Raw genomic sequence first — 15,584 nt, forward strand, 5'->3', positions numbered from 1 at the left:
ATAGTGTAAACATAACTTTTATATGCACTGGGAAACCAAAAAATTTGTGTGACTCGCTTTATTGCGATATTCGCTTTATTGCGGTGGTCTGGAACTGAACCCCCAATATCGCTGAGGTATGCCTGTATACCCTAATTCTTATACATAGGAGGACATCCTTAATTCTGGCACTTCTTTAGCTTTTTAGTGATTGACTTTGACTTTGCTAACTTTACTTTTACTGGGTTTTTTAATATAGTGAATGACCTCAGCATTTACAAAAATGTTTGTTTCCATTTGTTTCCAATAATATCGGGTCCTGAATTATCAAAATATAATTCCTGAAAGAGTTTGCTAGAGTGTCTTTGAAGGACCTACAAGGAGATAGCAGAGATAACTGAAACTTGTTTTCTACATCTGTTGTTAACAAGTTGGATCAAGAGATTTTTTTTTTTTTTTTTTTTTAAAGAATTTCATTTGCGAATAAGGCAAATAGTAAATTACCATTCCTCTGTTTTGTTTACCTCCTGTGAATTGATAGCTTTGCCCTGCAATCAAAACAGCTGGTGCCTTCAATATAGTGCAGGACTGTCCAGCTGGTGGCACCTGACCTGCACACTTAATAGACTAACATGCAGCTCCTGGGTTCCTGCATGGTTGCTGCATCCTGCATTCTTCCTGCTGCTGTGGCAGTTAGAATCTCTGTGCTCACTCTTCCCTTCCCACGATCCAGGTTTCTCCTTCCTGCTTCCCAGCCCACCTTGCTAGGAGTGAGCAAGGCAGACTGGCTGGAGGGTGTTGCATGTGCAGCAGCATAGAAGAGGTGGGTTGCCCACATGGCAAAAGAAGGGCTTGATTGCCTGCGATTCACAGCCAAGAGGAAGGTTGTGTAGTTTGCACTGCAGGAAAAGCCAGGCTGTACACGCAGCATGGGGAGGGAAGTGGGCTGCCTGAGCCACGTGAGGAAACCCAGAGGCTGTCTGTGCAGCTTGTGGCCCAGGGACTTGCATCCTGCTGTACCTAAACAGTCCTGATATAGGGCTTTCAGTGACATACTAGTCCCAGATATGTTGCATGCTACCAGATCATTTACAAATATTTTTGAAAGAAGTTTTAATCCAATCAGTTCAAATTTATCTACAGATGCATTCATTATATAACTGGATTCCTAGTTAATAGTGACCTGCAGTGGTTTTTCAGTGAAAGCAGTCTGAAAAGTTTGGATTTTTTTCTAGCTTTGGGTTTGCAACGGTCAGCCATGCTTTTCTGTCTGCGTATTTTTCTTTATATGGTGCTTAGTAATAACATTTCATCTTTTCAACTTCTTTTTTCAGTCAGGAAAATATCTCTACTGCACAGATGAAAATATTGAGGCACATGGGTAGTTTAAGTTTCAAACAAAAACCTGTGATTAAATTGGAAAATCAGCATAGGTTTCCTCAGTTTGGGGCTATAGTTATAAATCCTCCGTAGTTGTAAGCCTCCAGAATTGACTGTTATTACTACTACTATTGAAGAATAACATGGAATAATGTAGCTTTGCATCTTCTGAGTTGGGCTAGCTGCTCTCTACCCTTAGGTTCTTGACAGTATTCCTGCTTTCTACTGAGAGTAGTTAATGGTATTGGTAAGCAGCTTTAAAATATGCCAGCTAGTTATCTGAGAAGTACATCTCACTGGCACTTAAGACTGGCTGGGCTGCTTTTCTTTTCAGCTGTTACAATTAAACCATCTTCAACTTGTTACGATGCTGTGTCATTAATTTTGTATCTTTCAGGAGCATTTTAATGCTTTGGCTTTTTTTTTGAAAGTTGAATAGCTTTTCATTAATAGGATTAAAGATGCACAATAGATTAATAAAAATAATAATTCTTAGTTGTCTGCCTTTTCACATGAACATGCCTGTATATAATTTTATCCAGAAAGGAATAGGGATGCCCTGTAACAAGAATGTTTGAGGTACTTGCCAGGTTCATACTTCAGACTAGATTTCTGAATTCGACTATATTCATTCAGTTCTCATCACATCTGGCTTGTTGCAGTTTCACTTCTTGTTTTTTCAAATTTATTTTGGGCTTTAAGCAGTAACATCTATTGCATTTTTTTTCCTTTTTACTATTATTATCATCATTCCTTTACAGTATTAAAAAATTCTTTGTTGCTTCTTGTTATTCTTTTAGAACCAGTCATAATAGAGAAGTTTCTGCACTTAGAAGTAAAGTTGCACAGCTGCAGACCGACTGTGATGTTTTAAAAAGGCAACTGACAACTGAACGATTTGAACGGTAAACTGCTGCTTTACTGTAATTGCAGTGAAGAGGTCATTAGACCCCACCCCCTGATCTTGTCATGTCATTAATAGCTTGGAAAAAGTACCTATGGATGTGATGGTTTTCTGCTGTCTTTAGTCCTGTCTGAGGTCCATTATTCTAAACCTGAAACTTGTTTAATTTTTAAAAAAATAATATACCATATTTACTTGAAGATGATTTTTCCCCCAGTCAGCATGGGGGAAAAAGCTCCTAATTTTACATTCGCATACAAAGAAACTTTATTTACTATACTGTCTATCATTAGACTGCTGCCAAAAGCAGCATGTGCTCAGTAATGAAAATCAGCTGTGAAGCTGATTAAATGCAGCCAACATTGGACATAACTATAAAACACATGGCCTGTAGTAGGCAAACATACTGATTTTTTTTTTTTCTTAAATTTCTTTTCAAGGGCCAAATAAGTTCTGAATTTTGTTGAGCAAAGCCCAATAGTCAAGTTCTAAATTTCAGTTGAGCAGAGCTCAGTCATTCAAGTCTATGTGACTCTACAACCGAGCAGATATCTTCCCTCCTAGACCCATTGGTCTTGGACTTCAGATACTCCCCCAATCCATGGCAGGCATCTTAAATGCAAGCCCCAGGCTGAGGCCTTGGGGTTCAAATGCCTCTGAGTTTCACTCCTAGCCAGAAGGCTAAGGAGTAAGCCAGAGGGGAAGTATGAATACAATCCACTATTTCCACAAAATTTTGCCATTAAAACTTGCAGGGTCAGCCTGCCTGACTGGAGTGCAAGGGACAGGCCTCACTTGGGTAAACCACTTTCGTGATCATGGGATCTCCTCTGCCAAGGCAAAGATACTGATTGGAACCATTTTTTTGTGTGACCCTTAAAAAAAGCAAAACAAAAAACCCCGCCAACATACGAACAGGCAGTTGTTCCCCCAGGAGAGTAGGAGCACTGGGCCTAGAGATCCTGCAATACCAGGGCAGCATTCAGAGAGAGTAAGTTAGTGCAGCCCATCCCATCTGAATAAGATGTATGGTAGCAGCTGCTGTGCTCAGTCCTCCTTAGTGCCAACTCTTTTTCAAGTCATGGTGATCCACTACATTGCATACATTGTGATTCCCTCTTTACTCCCAGAGCTGAGCTGTACTTTTCTTTCCCACTTCTAATGATTCCTGTATCTTCACTAGCCTTAGATGTTTGGCAAACATCACCAAACAGGGCCCTAAGGGGTTCATCCCTTTTCTCAGCCTGTCACACATGATTATGAGACAGAGCTGAACCAGGTTGCCCTACACCTTATCTGCATATAGGCTGTTTACAGATGTGAAAAGAAAATGGTGCTTTACTTTAAGCTTGGCATGATGCTGCACCAAGTGCACAACATGCCCAAAAGAGGCATTGCGTTAGATGGACCCAGCTTACCCAAAGTCTGGATAGATTGGGCGCTTCCCAGTCTATACAGATGCTGCAGAGCCAGGTCGTATTCCAGTAAAGTGATGTTTTTGTGGGGCTTTTTCATGTCTGTCAGTGCCCATACATTTTTGGAGGCTCCCAGGACTCGTAACGAGAATACCTGGCTCCATTCATAAGTGAGGGCTAATTAGCACATGGCTCCTTTGTAGGGGGTATCTGGAGTACACACATACTGAACAAGGCTGAGCTGTGGGGTTACCATGGCTTGAAATATTGTTGACTCTGCTGGGGCCCAGCCCAACAAATTGTGGTATATCAGGAGCCTTTGGCTTTGGACTGATATCATGCATAGTTTGGGCTACATATAAGTAAGTGCCAAAATGCTGCTCAAAAGTATGTTTCTGGAGCACCTGTGCTAAAACTTGCAGCAGTTTTAAAAAAGGTAAAATGCATCAATTCTGGATGAAGTAAGTTTATGGGTAGCTATAGTAATTTGCCTATATGCAAATTTACTACAGGTATGTTTATTTCTAAGTCAATGTTTTCAAATTTGCCTCTCATTTCCATGTGCTTAGGAGAGAGCAGGTTCTGATAGTAAAGTGGTGGGGAGGGGCTGCAAGAGGAAGAAGTTGGGAGTCAGATGGCAAGGGGGCCACCTGACCCTCCAGATTTATTCCCTGCTGTAGCAGTGGGAGGGGGGGACCATTCAAGGCAAACCTCCAATAAGTAGATTTTATACCTGAAAAATAACAAGTTTATACATTTTCCATATAGAGAATCTAATTACTGTGGGGGTGTGGTCATCTTATATTCAGGGTTGTTTATTCAAGTAAATGCAGTAGTTAGATTCTGCATCCCATCCCAGATTTTATAGATGCATGGTACTGTAAATCTATTAAAAAAAAAACTGTAATAAATTGATTTATTTTCCTCTCCTGTCACTATCCTGGAGACCATACAAACAAGAGGAATCTAGACTAAACTTGCAAGAGCAAAACCTGACTGTCATTTTTCATATATATATATATATTTTTTTTTTAAAGTACAGTATTTTCTTCAGATCTTTTATTTATAGTACTTAAGTGTTATTTATAATAGAGCTTACATAGATCTTTATATTTGCTGTGTCCCTTAAATGTCATTGGAACATTTGGACTTAAAGTGTACATATATCTATTTAAATGTATCACCTTTCATCATCTTTTATCCTCTACTTTCTATATATAAAGTAGCATCCTAGAACAAATTATGAAAGTAATGGTAGTGATAAAACTATAACATGAGTACAAATTAAAAATCATTTTAACATCTACTCGGTAGAGAGCGTGCAATTCAGGAGATGCGTCGACATGGTCTTTCCACATCTTCTCTACGTTCCTCATCTCCACTTAGTTCGACATTAAGATCTCCTTCACATTCTCCAGAGCGTGCAACCGCAAGGTCGGTTGATCGTGTAACAGCAGAAAAGTAAGTTTTTGATTGCATCATTGGGTTAATTGTCAACTTTGAAAGTTAAGGGTTGTTTTTTTTTTTAAACTGAAACTGGAAAAAAAATCAAAAACCCAAAGCAACTTATGTTTTGGTGTATATGACATTTTAAACATTAATGCTAATAATTTAAAGGGTGCTAAAACCACTAAAAATATTAACTTAAAACACTGCCTGCTAATTATTCTCCAAAAGCTAAGGGATTTCTACTTTTATTTCTTTGTTTATAGAACAGGACTGTCATATAAATTCACAGCTTTTAAAATTCTGAAGTTATTAAAACTTTTCAATAATAGGTCAGGCATGCCTACCCCATGTCTGACTGAGTGGCCTGTACTGGCCAGAACTTGGACATTTGTACAGCCTAATGAACTTCTTTCCTTGCATCAGTTTTGTTTGTACAGTATGCACTGCATCTCTCCATGTCAAAAGTAGATGATTCTCCAATATCTATACTATATTCAGAAATGTCGATATACTTTGTAAGTCTCTTGTAAACAGTCCCTGCACCAGAGCTTGCCTATGTAGTCTTGCCTCAAAGATATACAAAAATCATATTGCTCTGTTGATAAAAAGGCTATTTTATCTAGCTAACTGACACTAGTATGGTGAAAACTGCTTGTGTGGCTAATACTCTGAGAGCCAGAGGACTTCCTTTTACAATATTAGAGGGAAAAGAACCATTTATCCTTCCTCTTTCTTTGTGCCTTGCAGTATCCAAGCTTCCTATTTTTGTAGAGAAAAGCTAAGGCTGTTTTCCTCCCATATGAAAACAGTAAGGACTACAGGCCAAAAATTATACCCATCTAACCTACCTTCTGTTCAATGATAGATTTTTGGCAACATTTGCCTACCATTCAAGCCATATGTAAAATAGCAGAATGCAAACATGTGTGAAGAGATGCTGCTGGCTTCTTCCTTAGTTTTTGCCTCGGTGCTTAATGTACTGTAAAAGCTTTGTTATCCGGCACCTGTGGGTAATATGCCGGTTACCTGACAGGCCTGAACAGGTGTCTTTGCCTGTTCGAGCTGCTGCCCCTCTGGCTGCATCAGTGTGCCCGGGCACAGGGAGGAGGACCCCGTGCAGGTTGTTGTGCCCCAGGCCATGGGGGCTCAGCAAATCTGGAAGTGCCATGGTGGGCACTTCCAGTTTCGCTTTTGCTGCGTCAACTGGCATGCTGGTTAATTGAGCATGCTAGTTTGTAAGGTGCCAGATAACACGGCTTTTGCTGCAGTGATATTTATGATCAAGAATAAGTGTCACAATTCAGTGTCCCTGAATCATAATTCTAATAATGATAAGTCTGAAATGCAGGTTTAAGGAGTCTTAATGTTAGCTGCTGGCCCTAGAAACTGCTTATTAACATCAAAGGTGCTAAAATATATATACCAAAAGTAGATAAGATAAATACTAGGGGTGCACTGATAAAGAATTTTTGAGCCTATACTAATGGCTGATTATGAATGAGTCATATTGGACGATACTGATCCAATTGCCAATATGCAGCCCAGCAGCTTTGAGAGCAGGATCCAACTGGTAAGTCTGCTGGGGAGAAGGGGCAGAGGGGAGGGAAGAGGCATAGAGGGGGAGTAGATTGAGGCCTCCATAGTGAGGGAGGGAGGGAGTGGTGCTGGGGCAGGTGCTGCCCTGCCAGGGCATGGCGTGGAACTGAGGTTGTGGGGGGAACCCCCAGGGGAGGCATGGGGGTGGCATGTGCCCCCTGGGCGAGGGTGTGCTGCTGCTGCAGTATGGGACCAGGGGTGGCACTGGGCTTTTCCTGGCGGGGGAGAAGGATTGGCCAGGGCTATGCTTGGGGCAGGTGGTGGTGCTGGGAGAGGGTGTTCGGGGGGGTTATGGCGAGTTCTGGGGTGGGGGTAGCCCCCTTTGCCAGTGCCGCCACCACATGCCCCAAGCGCAGCCTCGGCCCAGGCCCACACTCTGGGAAGAGCCTGGCACTGCCCTGGCCCCAGCAGACAGCCTGCCTTCGCCCCATACACAGACCTAGGGGGCGTGTGCCTCCCCGGGAGGTGCGTGCAGCAGCAGGAGCTGCTCCCCACCCCAAATGAGCTGCTTGCAGCTCCATTCCACACTCTGCCCCTCCCTGCTCCAGATGGGCAGCACCTGCCCGAACCCCAACTACACTCCCTCATCACGGGGGCCTTGATCTGCCCCCTCCCCCATGCCCTGTCCTTGCTCTCGGCCTCTTCCTCCCCCCAACAGACTTACCAGCTGGATGCTGCTCTCCACACTGCTGGGCTGACCGCATGCATGCTGTGGCTACGTGCATGCATGTGGCATTTATTGGTGACATTATCAGCCCAAAAAAAGCCAATAATGTAAATTTTCCTTTTACTGATGCTGATACGATATTGACTGGTGTATTGGTGCACCTCTAATAAATACAGAGACAAAAATTTGTATGGTGGGGAAAGAGCGCACCACTTCATCACCTAGGTTTCTAGTTTGTATGCCTCAGTCCTCCCATTCGTACCTGTTGCAGCTCAATGAAGAGTTAAAGTCAAAGGACAGTGAAATAAGCTCTGGTTGTTCCTAGGAATCATTTTGTACTTTTTCCTTTTCTAGTGTGAAACAGACCAATGTTAGCAAGTGAAGAGTATATGGAAACCATTAAAAAATGTAATAGTATATAAAAACTCTCCTTTTCTGGCAAAAAAATAAGTGGGATTGCTCTTCGTAGACTTTTCCATCAGAACTAAGCTTTTTCTTAAGAAAGAAACATTCAGCAAAGTTTTCACTAATTTGCCCAATACTGTGTGAATTGTTTTGGCTTTTACAGTTTTCATTCTCCAGAGACTATTCCAGACCCAAAATTAATAAGATTTCTTTTAATTAATACCTTAAACCCTGCTTGGGTTCATTGTATTATTAATAGTGTCTCTTCCATTAGTATTGACAAATCAAGTGTTTCTGAAATTAGAGGTTCATAGTCAAGAATTCTCATGTACATCTTTTCCCCCCCACTTGCAATTCTCTTTTCATTTTATGCAAAAAGAGCCTCTCAAACAGAAGCAAGAAGATTAACTGGCCCATTGCTGAGTTTCAGATATGCTTGTGATGTACTGTCCTTACACTGTAATGTATTATGGTACTCTGCAGTGACAAATGCATGCTGCACCACTTAGGCCTTGGACCTATGTTCATTTGTGGCACTACAAAGGTCTGTTCTCTAGACAGGAGGCGAGAGGCAGGCTGATCCACTGCTTTCCTCCTGCCACCAGGGGTGCCTGACCAGTGAGCCCGATCACCCAGGATCCTGGTTTTCTCTGTTTAAAAATTGCAACTTCTCTGGTTAAAAATCCAAGATTCTGATTAAACCCTCCCCCCCCATCCCTGTTTTTCTGCAGTTAAAATGAAATGCTACTATATATAGGTATCAGTTGAACACAATGTTTTATTAATATATTTACAATTTTAAAGCAGTTTGGAAGCGTACCAGTGTCTCAGTCATTATAGTAAAATAAATTCTAAACATCTATATATTTTGGCATTTGATTTTGGTTTTCTTTATCATAGAAAATCACAGCTCCTCCTGCCCTCTTTTCTCACTAGTACATGGCTCCAGCTGCAGCTGAGCAGCCCTGATATGCTGGTGCCCATCACTCCCAAGCCACAGCCCTGCTGCTCTGTTGCATGTGAAAACTCATGCCTTGTTAAATGACTTACTCTCTAAAGTAACTCCCTGTCCTACCTTCTGCTTGACTACAGATTAACATGGCTAATTATCTCTCTTTATAAATGCATATGATGAAGAACAGAAATAAATTTAATATATTTTGTCCCAGATTGATTTTCTAAAAATACTGTTTTTTATTTTGAAATTTCTTCTCCTCCAGAAACGTGAGCTTCAAGGAATCTTAAGCCTAAAACAATAATAGATGGATTAACTTGTTACAAGGACTTCTGACAATTATGAAGTCTGGCATGAATTCTACCTCTGGTTTCTTCAGATCAGTAATAAGTTGTGAATTGTATATATGTGTAGAGTATAGTCAGCCTTACACAATTCTACTCTTTCAGTTACCTGTGGATGACCTGTTTATGATGGGTGCTTTTAATTGTTCCAATGTCTGCTTTTGTACCAACGCTGAAGTCTTATAGCAATTTTGTAAGGCTAATATAATAGCTCTATAAATATATTTGTGTAAAAGAATGAAGCTGGCTCTGGGTAACTAATATGACAGCCTCTGATTTCATTTTGCCACTTATTTCCATTTGCTTATATCAGATAAAACTCCAAAAGTTTGCACATTCAATGGTGCAGGGCAGTGTAAAGCAATGAAAGATTCTGTCTTTTTCTTTTAGGAAAAAAAATGCTGAGCCATAAAATATTTATTATGCATCTAATGGTTTTCTGTGTATTTGGATTTTTTACAAAACTTTTGTTTACACATCATTGCCTTTATACAACCTCGTATCATGACGAATGTCCATTCACTTTGTGAAAGCACTATCAATCTCAGAGTAGACTTTTTTTCTTAATCAAAAACAGTGCCATATCAATAACTGTCTTTTAGAAAAAAATTTTACACACAAATTCTTACGAAAATATTGCTCCTAGTCTTCCATAATGTTTTTGTAATGTCATTTTTATTTTTAAATATTGTATTTTTCCAATGAAAAGCAATGGAAGAACACATTAATACTTTCAATATCATACGTAACTGAATTGTACCATATATGTAATGCCAAACCAAATCTGGAAATACTTTTCAAAATTATTTTTTTAAAAGATCAGAACAAAATCAGGACTCATTCATACAGTTGAGCTCAAGTCTTTAAAGTGGTGACAGAGGACCTTATATTATGGCACACATCTTCTATGGATGTGCAGTAAAAATGCATCTCTAAGAAATGTCTAATAAACACGAAAGACAGTTATTACCAATTTAGATCATAAAGCATTATTATGAGTTATCTTTAGAATACTTTATTGAAGTTCATTTACGTCAGATATTTGGACTCATAATTAAGTATTCTACTCCAATGTTTAAGTAGAATAGTACTAAGTATTAGAAAAATAATGTGACATTTCTTGGTGTTGCACATAGGAATTGGGAAGGCAAATCTGCACTGTGGCAGTGCATCCATGTTGACTGCTTTACAGCATTCCATTCAAAATAGCTGAAGAAAAGACTGTATGTTATCAAATTCCATTACAGAGAGCAGGAAGGAATAGCATGACTTGAAGGAATCAAATTCTGAACTTTTCTATTCTTTGTCTCCCTTGTATTTTTGCACTAAGATTGTTACCGTTTTCATTTAATAAAGACATGTGTTTTAACTGGAAAATAATCGTTTAATATTCTAATTAAATGTATGCATACATAATTATTTGTTCTGGTCTTAATGTGGCGTGTTTTGTCATTATAAACTTAATGATATCTTTTAAGTCTTTTACTTCCTTTTAACTATTAAACTTTCTAGTGTCAGGTCCTTTATCTGAGTAAGAAGAGCCTTCACCACAGCTATACAACAGGTGGTGGTCCACTGGCTGGCACTGTATCTGAAAGGGACCTGGGGGTGACAATGAACCAGAAGATTAATATGAACCAATGGTACGATGAAGTTGCCAGCAAAGCTAATAGAACTCTGGTGTGTATCAGCCGATGTGTTGCAAGCGGATCCAGAGAGGTGCTCCTCCCTCTCTATTTGGCATTGGTGAGGCCACAGCTGGGGTACTGTGTCCAGTTCTAGGCACCACACCAGGAAGGTGTGTGGATAAGTTCGAAAGGGTACAGAGAAGGGCCATTGATATTATTAGGGGCCTGGAGGATAGACCGTATGAAGAGAGACTCCAGGAACTAGGTTTGTTCAATCTGAGCAAGAGAAAACCAAGAGGTGACTTGATATCTGTATACAAGGGTGAACACCAAGATCTAGGGGAGCAACTCTTCAGAAAGCTACACCCAAGGAGGGCAAGGAGCAACAGGCACAAGCTAATTGAGCAAAATTTTAGGTTGGACATCCGAAAAAACTTCTTTTCCATAAGGGTATCTAGAATTTGGAACACGCTCCCAGTCACCCTCCTTGGAGATGTTCAAGAGGAGGCTGGACAGGCACCTCGTTGAGCTTGTTTGAGCCCAATAACCACCTGCCTATGGCAGGGGACTGGATTTGATGATCTTACAGGTCCCTTCTAGTCATTTAATTCTATGATTCTAAATAAATACTTAGTAGAAAGAATACGTGCTCCATTCTTTGGAATATACCACACTCCAACTGACTCAAAATCAGTGTTTGATCTAACTTTTTACTTCAAAATCAGGAAATTGTTCAGTTTAGTAACCAGCATGCTAAGTACACTTGTTAATTTCATTACTCTCAACTAACCTTTATATTAGTATCCAGATATTTGGAATTGAAGGTTTACCTAACACAGTTGATACTACATTACTATTCCAACATACTCAAGTATCCCAGTTTGTGGCATCCAGTTTGTAAGTTTAAAATGGCATTTCAAACTAGATTATATTGGATTTATTGTTTTATCTTTTTTTCTTATTTTATACCCTTTATTTGTAAGTAATGCAAATAAAATCAACTCAGTTATGCAACTTTGTTTTAAAATGACTTAATTTTGCTTAATAAGTATAGAACAATGAAAAAAGTTCTGAATTATTTCAGCAACTTTAATTTGGTGTGTGTCAACTTTTTAAATTCTTTCATGTTTAATTCTTGGTCCTAATATTTTAAAAACAAGCCTGCTACCATTCGGTGAGATTGTGATTTTTTGAATTGCAGGTATTGTGGTTGTTGTTTCGTACAGTGGTGTTGTATTTCTTTTGAGGAATAGTTTTTCTTTTGCATCAAGCTTGTGCGTGATCAAGTACGACAGTTTCTCTGCTAATTGTAAGTCTCCCAATTGGGGTGAGTTGACAGACAGAGTAGTGGACACAAATTGTGTCATACAAGGGGTTATGACGAGCAAAATATTTTTGTCCTAGATTGTCAGGCTCACACCCTTTTCTACAGTTGTCAGTGGGAAGGCTAGAAAAAAATAATAAAGCAGAAGTAATACTTATTTATGACAGTCCCTTGTATAAAATTTATGACAGTCCCTGTATAAAACATTAAAATAGGGTAGTTGCCAGTAATGAAAAATGCTGATTTTTAACTGACTGCTTTTGAGGAAACAGTAGCTCTACTAGCCTGAATGGGTGATTTAAACATTAGAAAGATAAATTAAGCAAAAAAGACTTAAACTTCTTGCCCCTCCTTTCATGGTGAGGAGCTCCTTATAACAAATATCATACTTATATTTTGCAGGTGTGCTTTTCCTTGAGTAGTAGATGTAAGAGTGTAAAAGTCCTCGGGCCCTACTGCATTGGGACAGGACTGCTCCAATGCCAAAGTTGAAGGCATTAGCTTCCATCATGAACAGGAAGGCTGGGTTGGGGTATGTGAGGATGAGGTGCTGTTTAAGGCTTGCTTGATGCAATCAAAAGCAGCTTTGGCCTCCTGTGTCTGATGGAAGTGAATTCCCTTTTTTTAGGAGGGCTGTTATGGGGCCATCAGTACAGAGAAATTCCAAATTAATCTTCTATAAAAATTGGCAAGCCCCAAGAAACACTGGGCTGCCAGTACATCCCTTGTGGGGCCCACTCCAGTACTACTGCCACATTTGTGGGGATCCATCTGTAACACGCCCAGGACTAATTAAGTACACCAGGAACTCTATTATAGTGCGTTCAGATTTGCATTTTTCCAGCTTTGGGTGCAGTTGGTTTCTGTGCAGTCTTTCTGGATATGCTGGTCATGCTTTTCTTGGCTTTCAGAGAAGATGAGGATATGATCCAGGTAGACTACCACAAATCAGTCCAGGATGTCCTATTAGATGTTCAAGAAGTGCTGGAAGGTAGTTGGAGCACTGGTGCAATTGAATGGCACTGCCAAGTATTCAAAATGCCCATATCTAGTAAAAAAAACTATCTTCCATTCATCTCTTTGCCAGAAGTGGACTAAATTATATGCCCCCTTGAGGTCCAGCCTGGTAAGTATATGCACTTGCCCCAGTTTCTCAAATAGCTCATTGGTTAAAGAGAGTTGGTAAGCTGTTTGTAACCTCATTGAGGGCCTTATGGTCCACACACAATTGTAGGGACCTATCCTTTTTCTTAAACAGAATGGGATCACTTGTTGGGGATATTGAGGGATAGATGAGCCCCTTGGCCAGGGTTTCCTGGGTATATTCCCTCATTGCGCGTTGTTTGAGCTCTGGCATGGAGTACAGATGGCTGAAAGGCACTGTAGCTTCTACTGTAGATCTATGGGGAAAACATAAGGTCAGTGTTGTATAGGGTGTCCGTGTTATTCTTGCTGAAGATGTCAGTAAAGTCCCAGTATTTGACTGGAAGTGTGGTGGCCTGTTCCTGGACCAGTACCCTTGCTGATGTGGGTCCTACTTCCAGTGCAGGAGCTGTAGCCTGGGCTACCACTGCCCCTGAGATTCATGATGTGAAGCACCCCCCACCAGCACCACCACCAAAGATGGTGGGATGACAGCCTTAGGGCATGGCAGACAGGTTTTCTGGACATAATGTAATTTTCAATTCTACCAATGGATTGATAGGTTTTGGATGGCCAACCATGGAATTCCTAAGATCATGGGAGTGTATACATACCCAATCAGGCCAAATATCAGTATCTCTTTGTGATTATGGCTGGAGACCTGGAGGGGGGTAGCTTTCCAAGACATTGAACCTGAGATAAGTGGGCTGCCAACAATGGACTTGATCGCCATAGGCCTGGCTGGCCCTGTGCCTCACTGGGATGTGCCTCATTTTTGCAAAGCTAATGTCCGTGAAGTCCTGAGTCTACTAGGGCTGGTTACTGCATGTTAGACATAGGGAAAGGTGCAGTTATCAGCAAAGGGGAGGGGTAGAGCCCCCTACAGTGACCCCTGTTTCAGAAGTTGGGGGCAGAGTCAACAAAGGGGCTTGCTGCAGGTGGAACTTGTTGCAGGGACGAATTGCCCTGATCTTCTGATTGGGACCAGCTAGGTCTGGAGTTCTGATCTGGCCTCATTACAAAAGAAGTCTAGTTTTCATTTAGATTAACTGTTTTTCTTGCTTTTGTTAATTCAGGTTTAGAAATGTACTGTCTGTGTCACTACTTAGAAACATGTTATGAAAAGGGTCCTTAACTGTCTGCTTTTTCTTAAAAAAGGCAGACACTGACCTTGAGTTTGAGCTATTAGATCTGAGATGCAGAAAACATAGCCTCTAGTCCATGATAGTCTGCAGAGAATCAGATGATTACACTGATAGCTTTTACTTGGTTCTCAAAGCTAAATACTATATTTACTCTCATGCCTGCACCTTTTATTCCAAAAATCAGCCCTCCAAAATTGGGGCACATCTTAAGCAGAGAAGCTGTGGAGTTTTTTGTTTATTTGTTTTTTTGTGGGGGGGGGCTGTGTCCAGAATAGAAGAAAGGACATGCTGTAAAATAGTTCCTGCTTCTTTTGATTCTTCTCCTGCCTACCTCTTCCTGGAAGCCACATAGAGGGAAGGGATGGAGTTCAGCACTAGCCACATTTTTAACCCTTTCAGAGCTGAACTGTGGGACTACAGCTTTGTCCTGAGCCAGGAGGGTTGGCTAAAGATTAGGCTGTGTTCCTGCAGTGGCCCAGAGTGGCCATATCTGCAGAACAATCTTTTTTCTTCATTCTTCTTTCCCCAAAACAAGGCACATATTTTATTTGGTTAACTGTGGAATGCAAGAAAACATGGTGTTTACAAGTTAAAAATGCATTGCATAAAAAGTAACGTTTGAAACTATTTGAATGAAATTATTGTACAGTAGTTATAAAATTCCGAATGGGAGAAAGTCTACTAAAAGCCTTTCTGCATTATGATATATTCCACATTCTGGAAAAGCTTGAGAATTCCAGAGCTATCTGCTCAAGTGCTTGCCCTTATAACCCTTAGAATTATGGAGTTTCCTTGTGGAAAACATCTTTCCAGAAAGCCATTGTCTGCATCCCAGTTCAGGATTAGATCATCTTTGCAACCACACAGAGGGGCTTCACAATCAGTTCAATCTAATCCTCTGGCAGTTGAACATATTGGTCATGACTTTGATGCTGATTCATAAACAGAGGAACTTCTCATTGTAGCTTCCACCTTAATATTGTCCCTTAATTAATTTATAGGTCCTGGCTCACCTTCTTCAACCCTGATAATGTATGGAGATACTTGGAGATTTATTTTAGTGGTTGACCCAGTGGATATGCTCCAGAAAAAAATATTCACATTTCTGAACATCCCACACGCCTTTTTACATATATGTTGTGCAATGCCAATTTGTAGGAGACTTACAGAATCATTTAAATTGTCTCCCTAACACCGGCATCAGTATGAGGTCACTACCAAATGCCATTCTAGAGCTCTGAATAATTTTA

The 15,584-nt window shown here is 40.4% G+C and overlaps 1 protein-coding gene across 2 annotated transcripts in view; it reads left to right on the forward strand.

The window, feature by feature from the left end:
* CEP135 (centrosomal protein 135) overlaps window positions 1-10,510 on the forward strand; it is a 66,085-nt gene extending 55,575 nt beyond the window's left edge. The window contains exons 23-25 of one of the 2 annotated variants that reach the window (XM_019553293.1): window positions 2,160-2,264; window positions 4,993-5,139; window positions 9,016-10,510. In XM_019553293.1, coding sequence (XP_019408838.1) covers window positions 2,160-2,264; window positions 4,993-5,139; window positions 9,016-9,040 — 277 coding nt within the window. In that variant the 3' untranslated portion in view covers window positions 9,041-10,510. The remainder of the gene's footprint in view (window positions 1-2,159; window positions 2,265-4,992; window positions 5,140-9,015) is intronic. The other variant, XM_019553294.1, reaches the window with a different exon arrangement.
* The last annotated feature ends 5,074 nt before the right edge of the window (window positions 10,511-15,584 follow it).

The sequence above is a fragment of the Crocodylus porosus genome, unplaced genomic scaffold (genome assembly GCF_001723895.1).
Source record: "Crocodylus porosus isolate Cpor-Errol unplaced genomic scaffold, CroPor_comp1, whole genome shotgun sequence".
Lineage (NCBI taxonomy): Eukaryota > Metazoa > Chordata > Crocodylia > Crocodylidae > Crocodylus > Crocodylus porosus.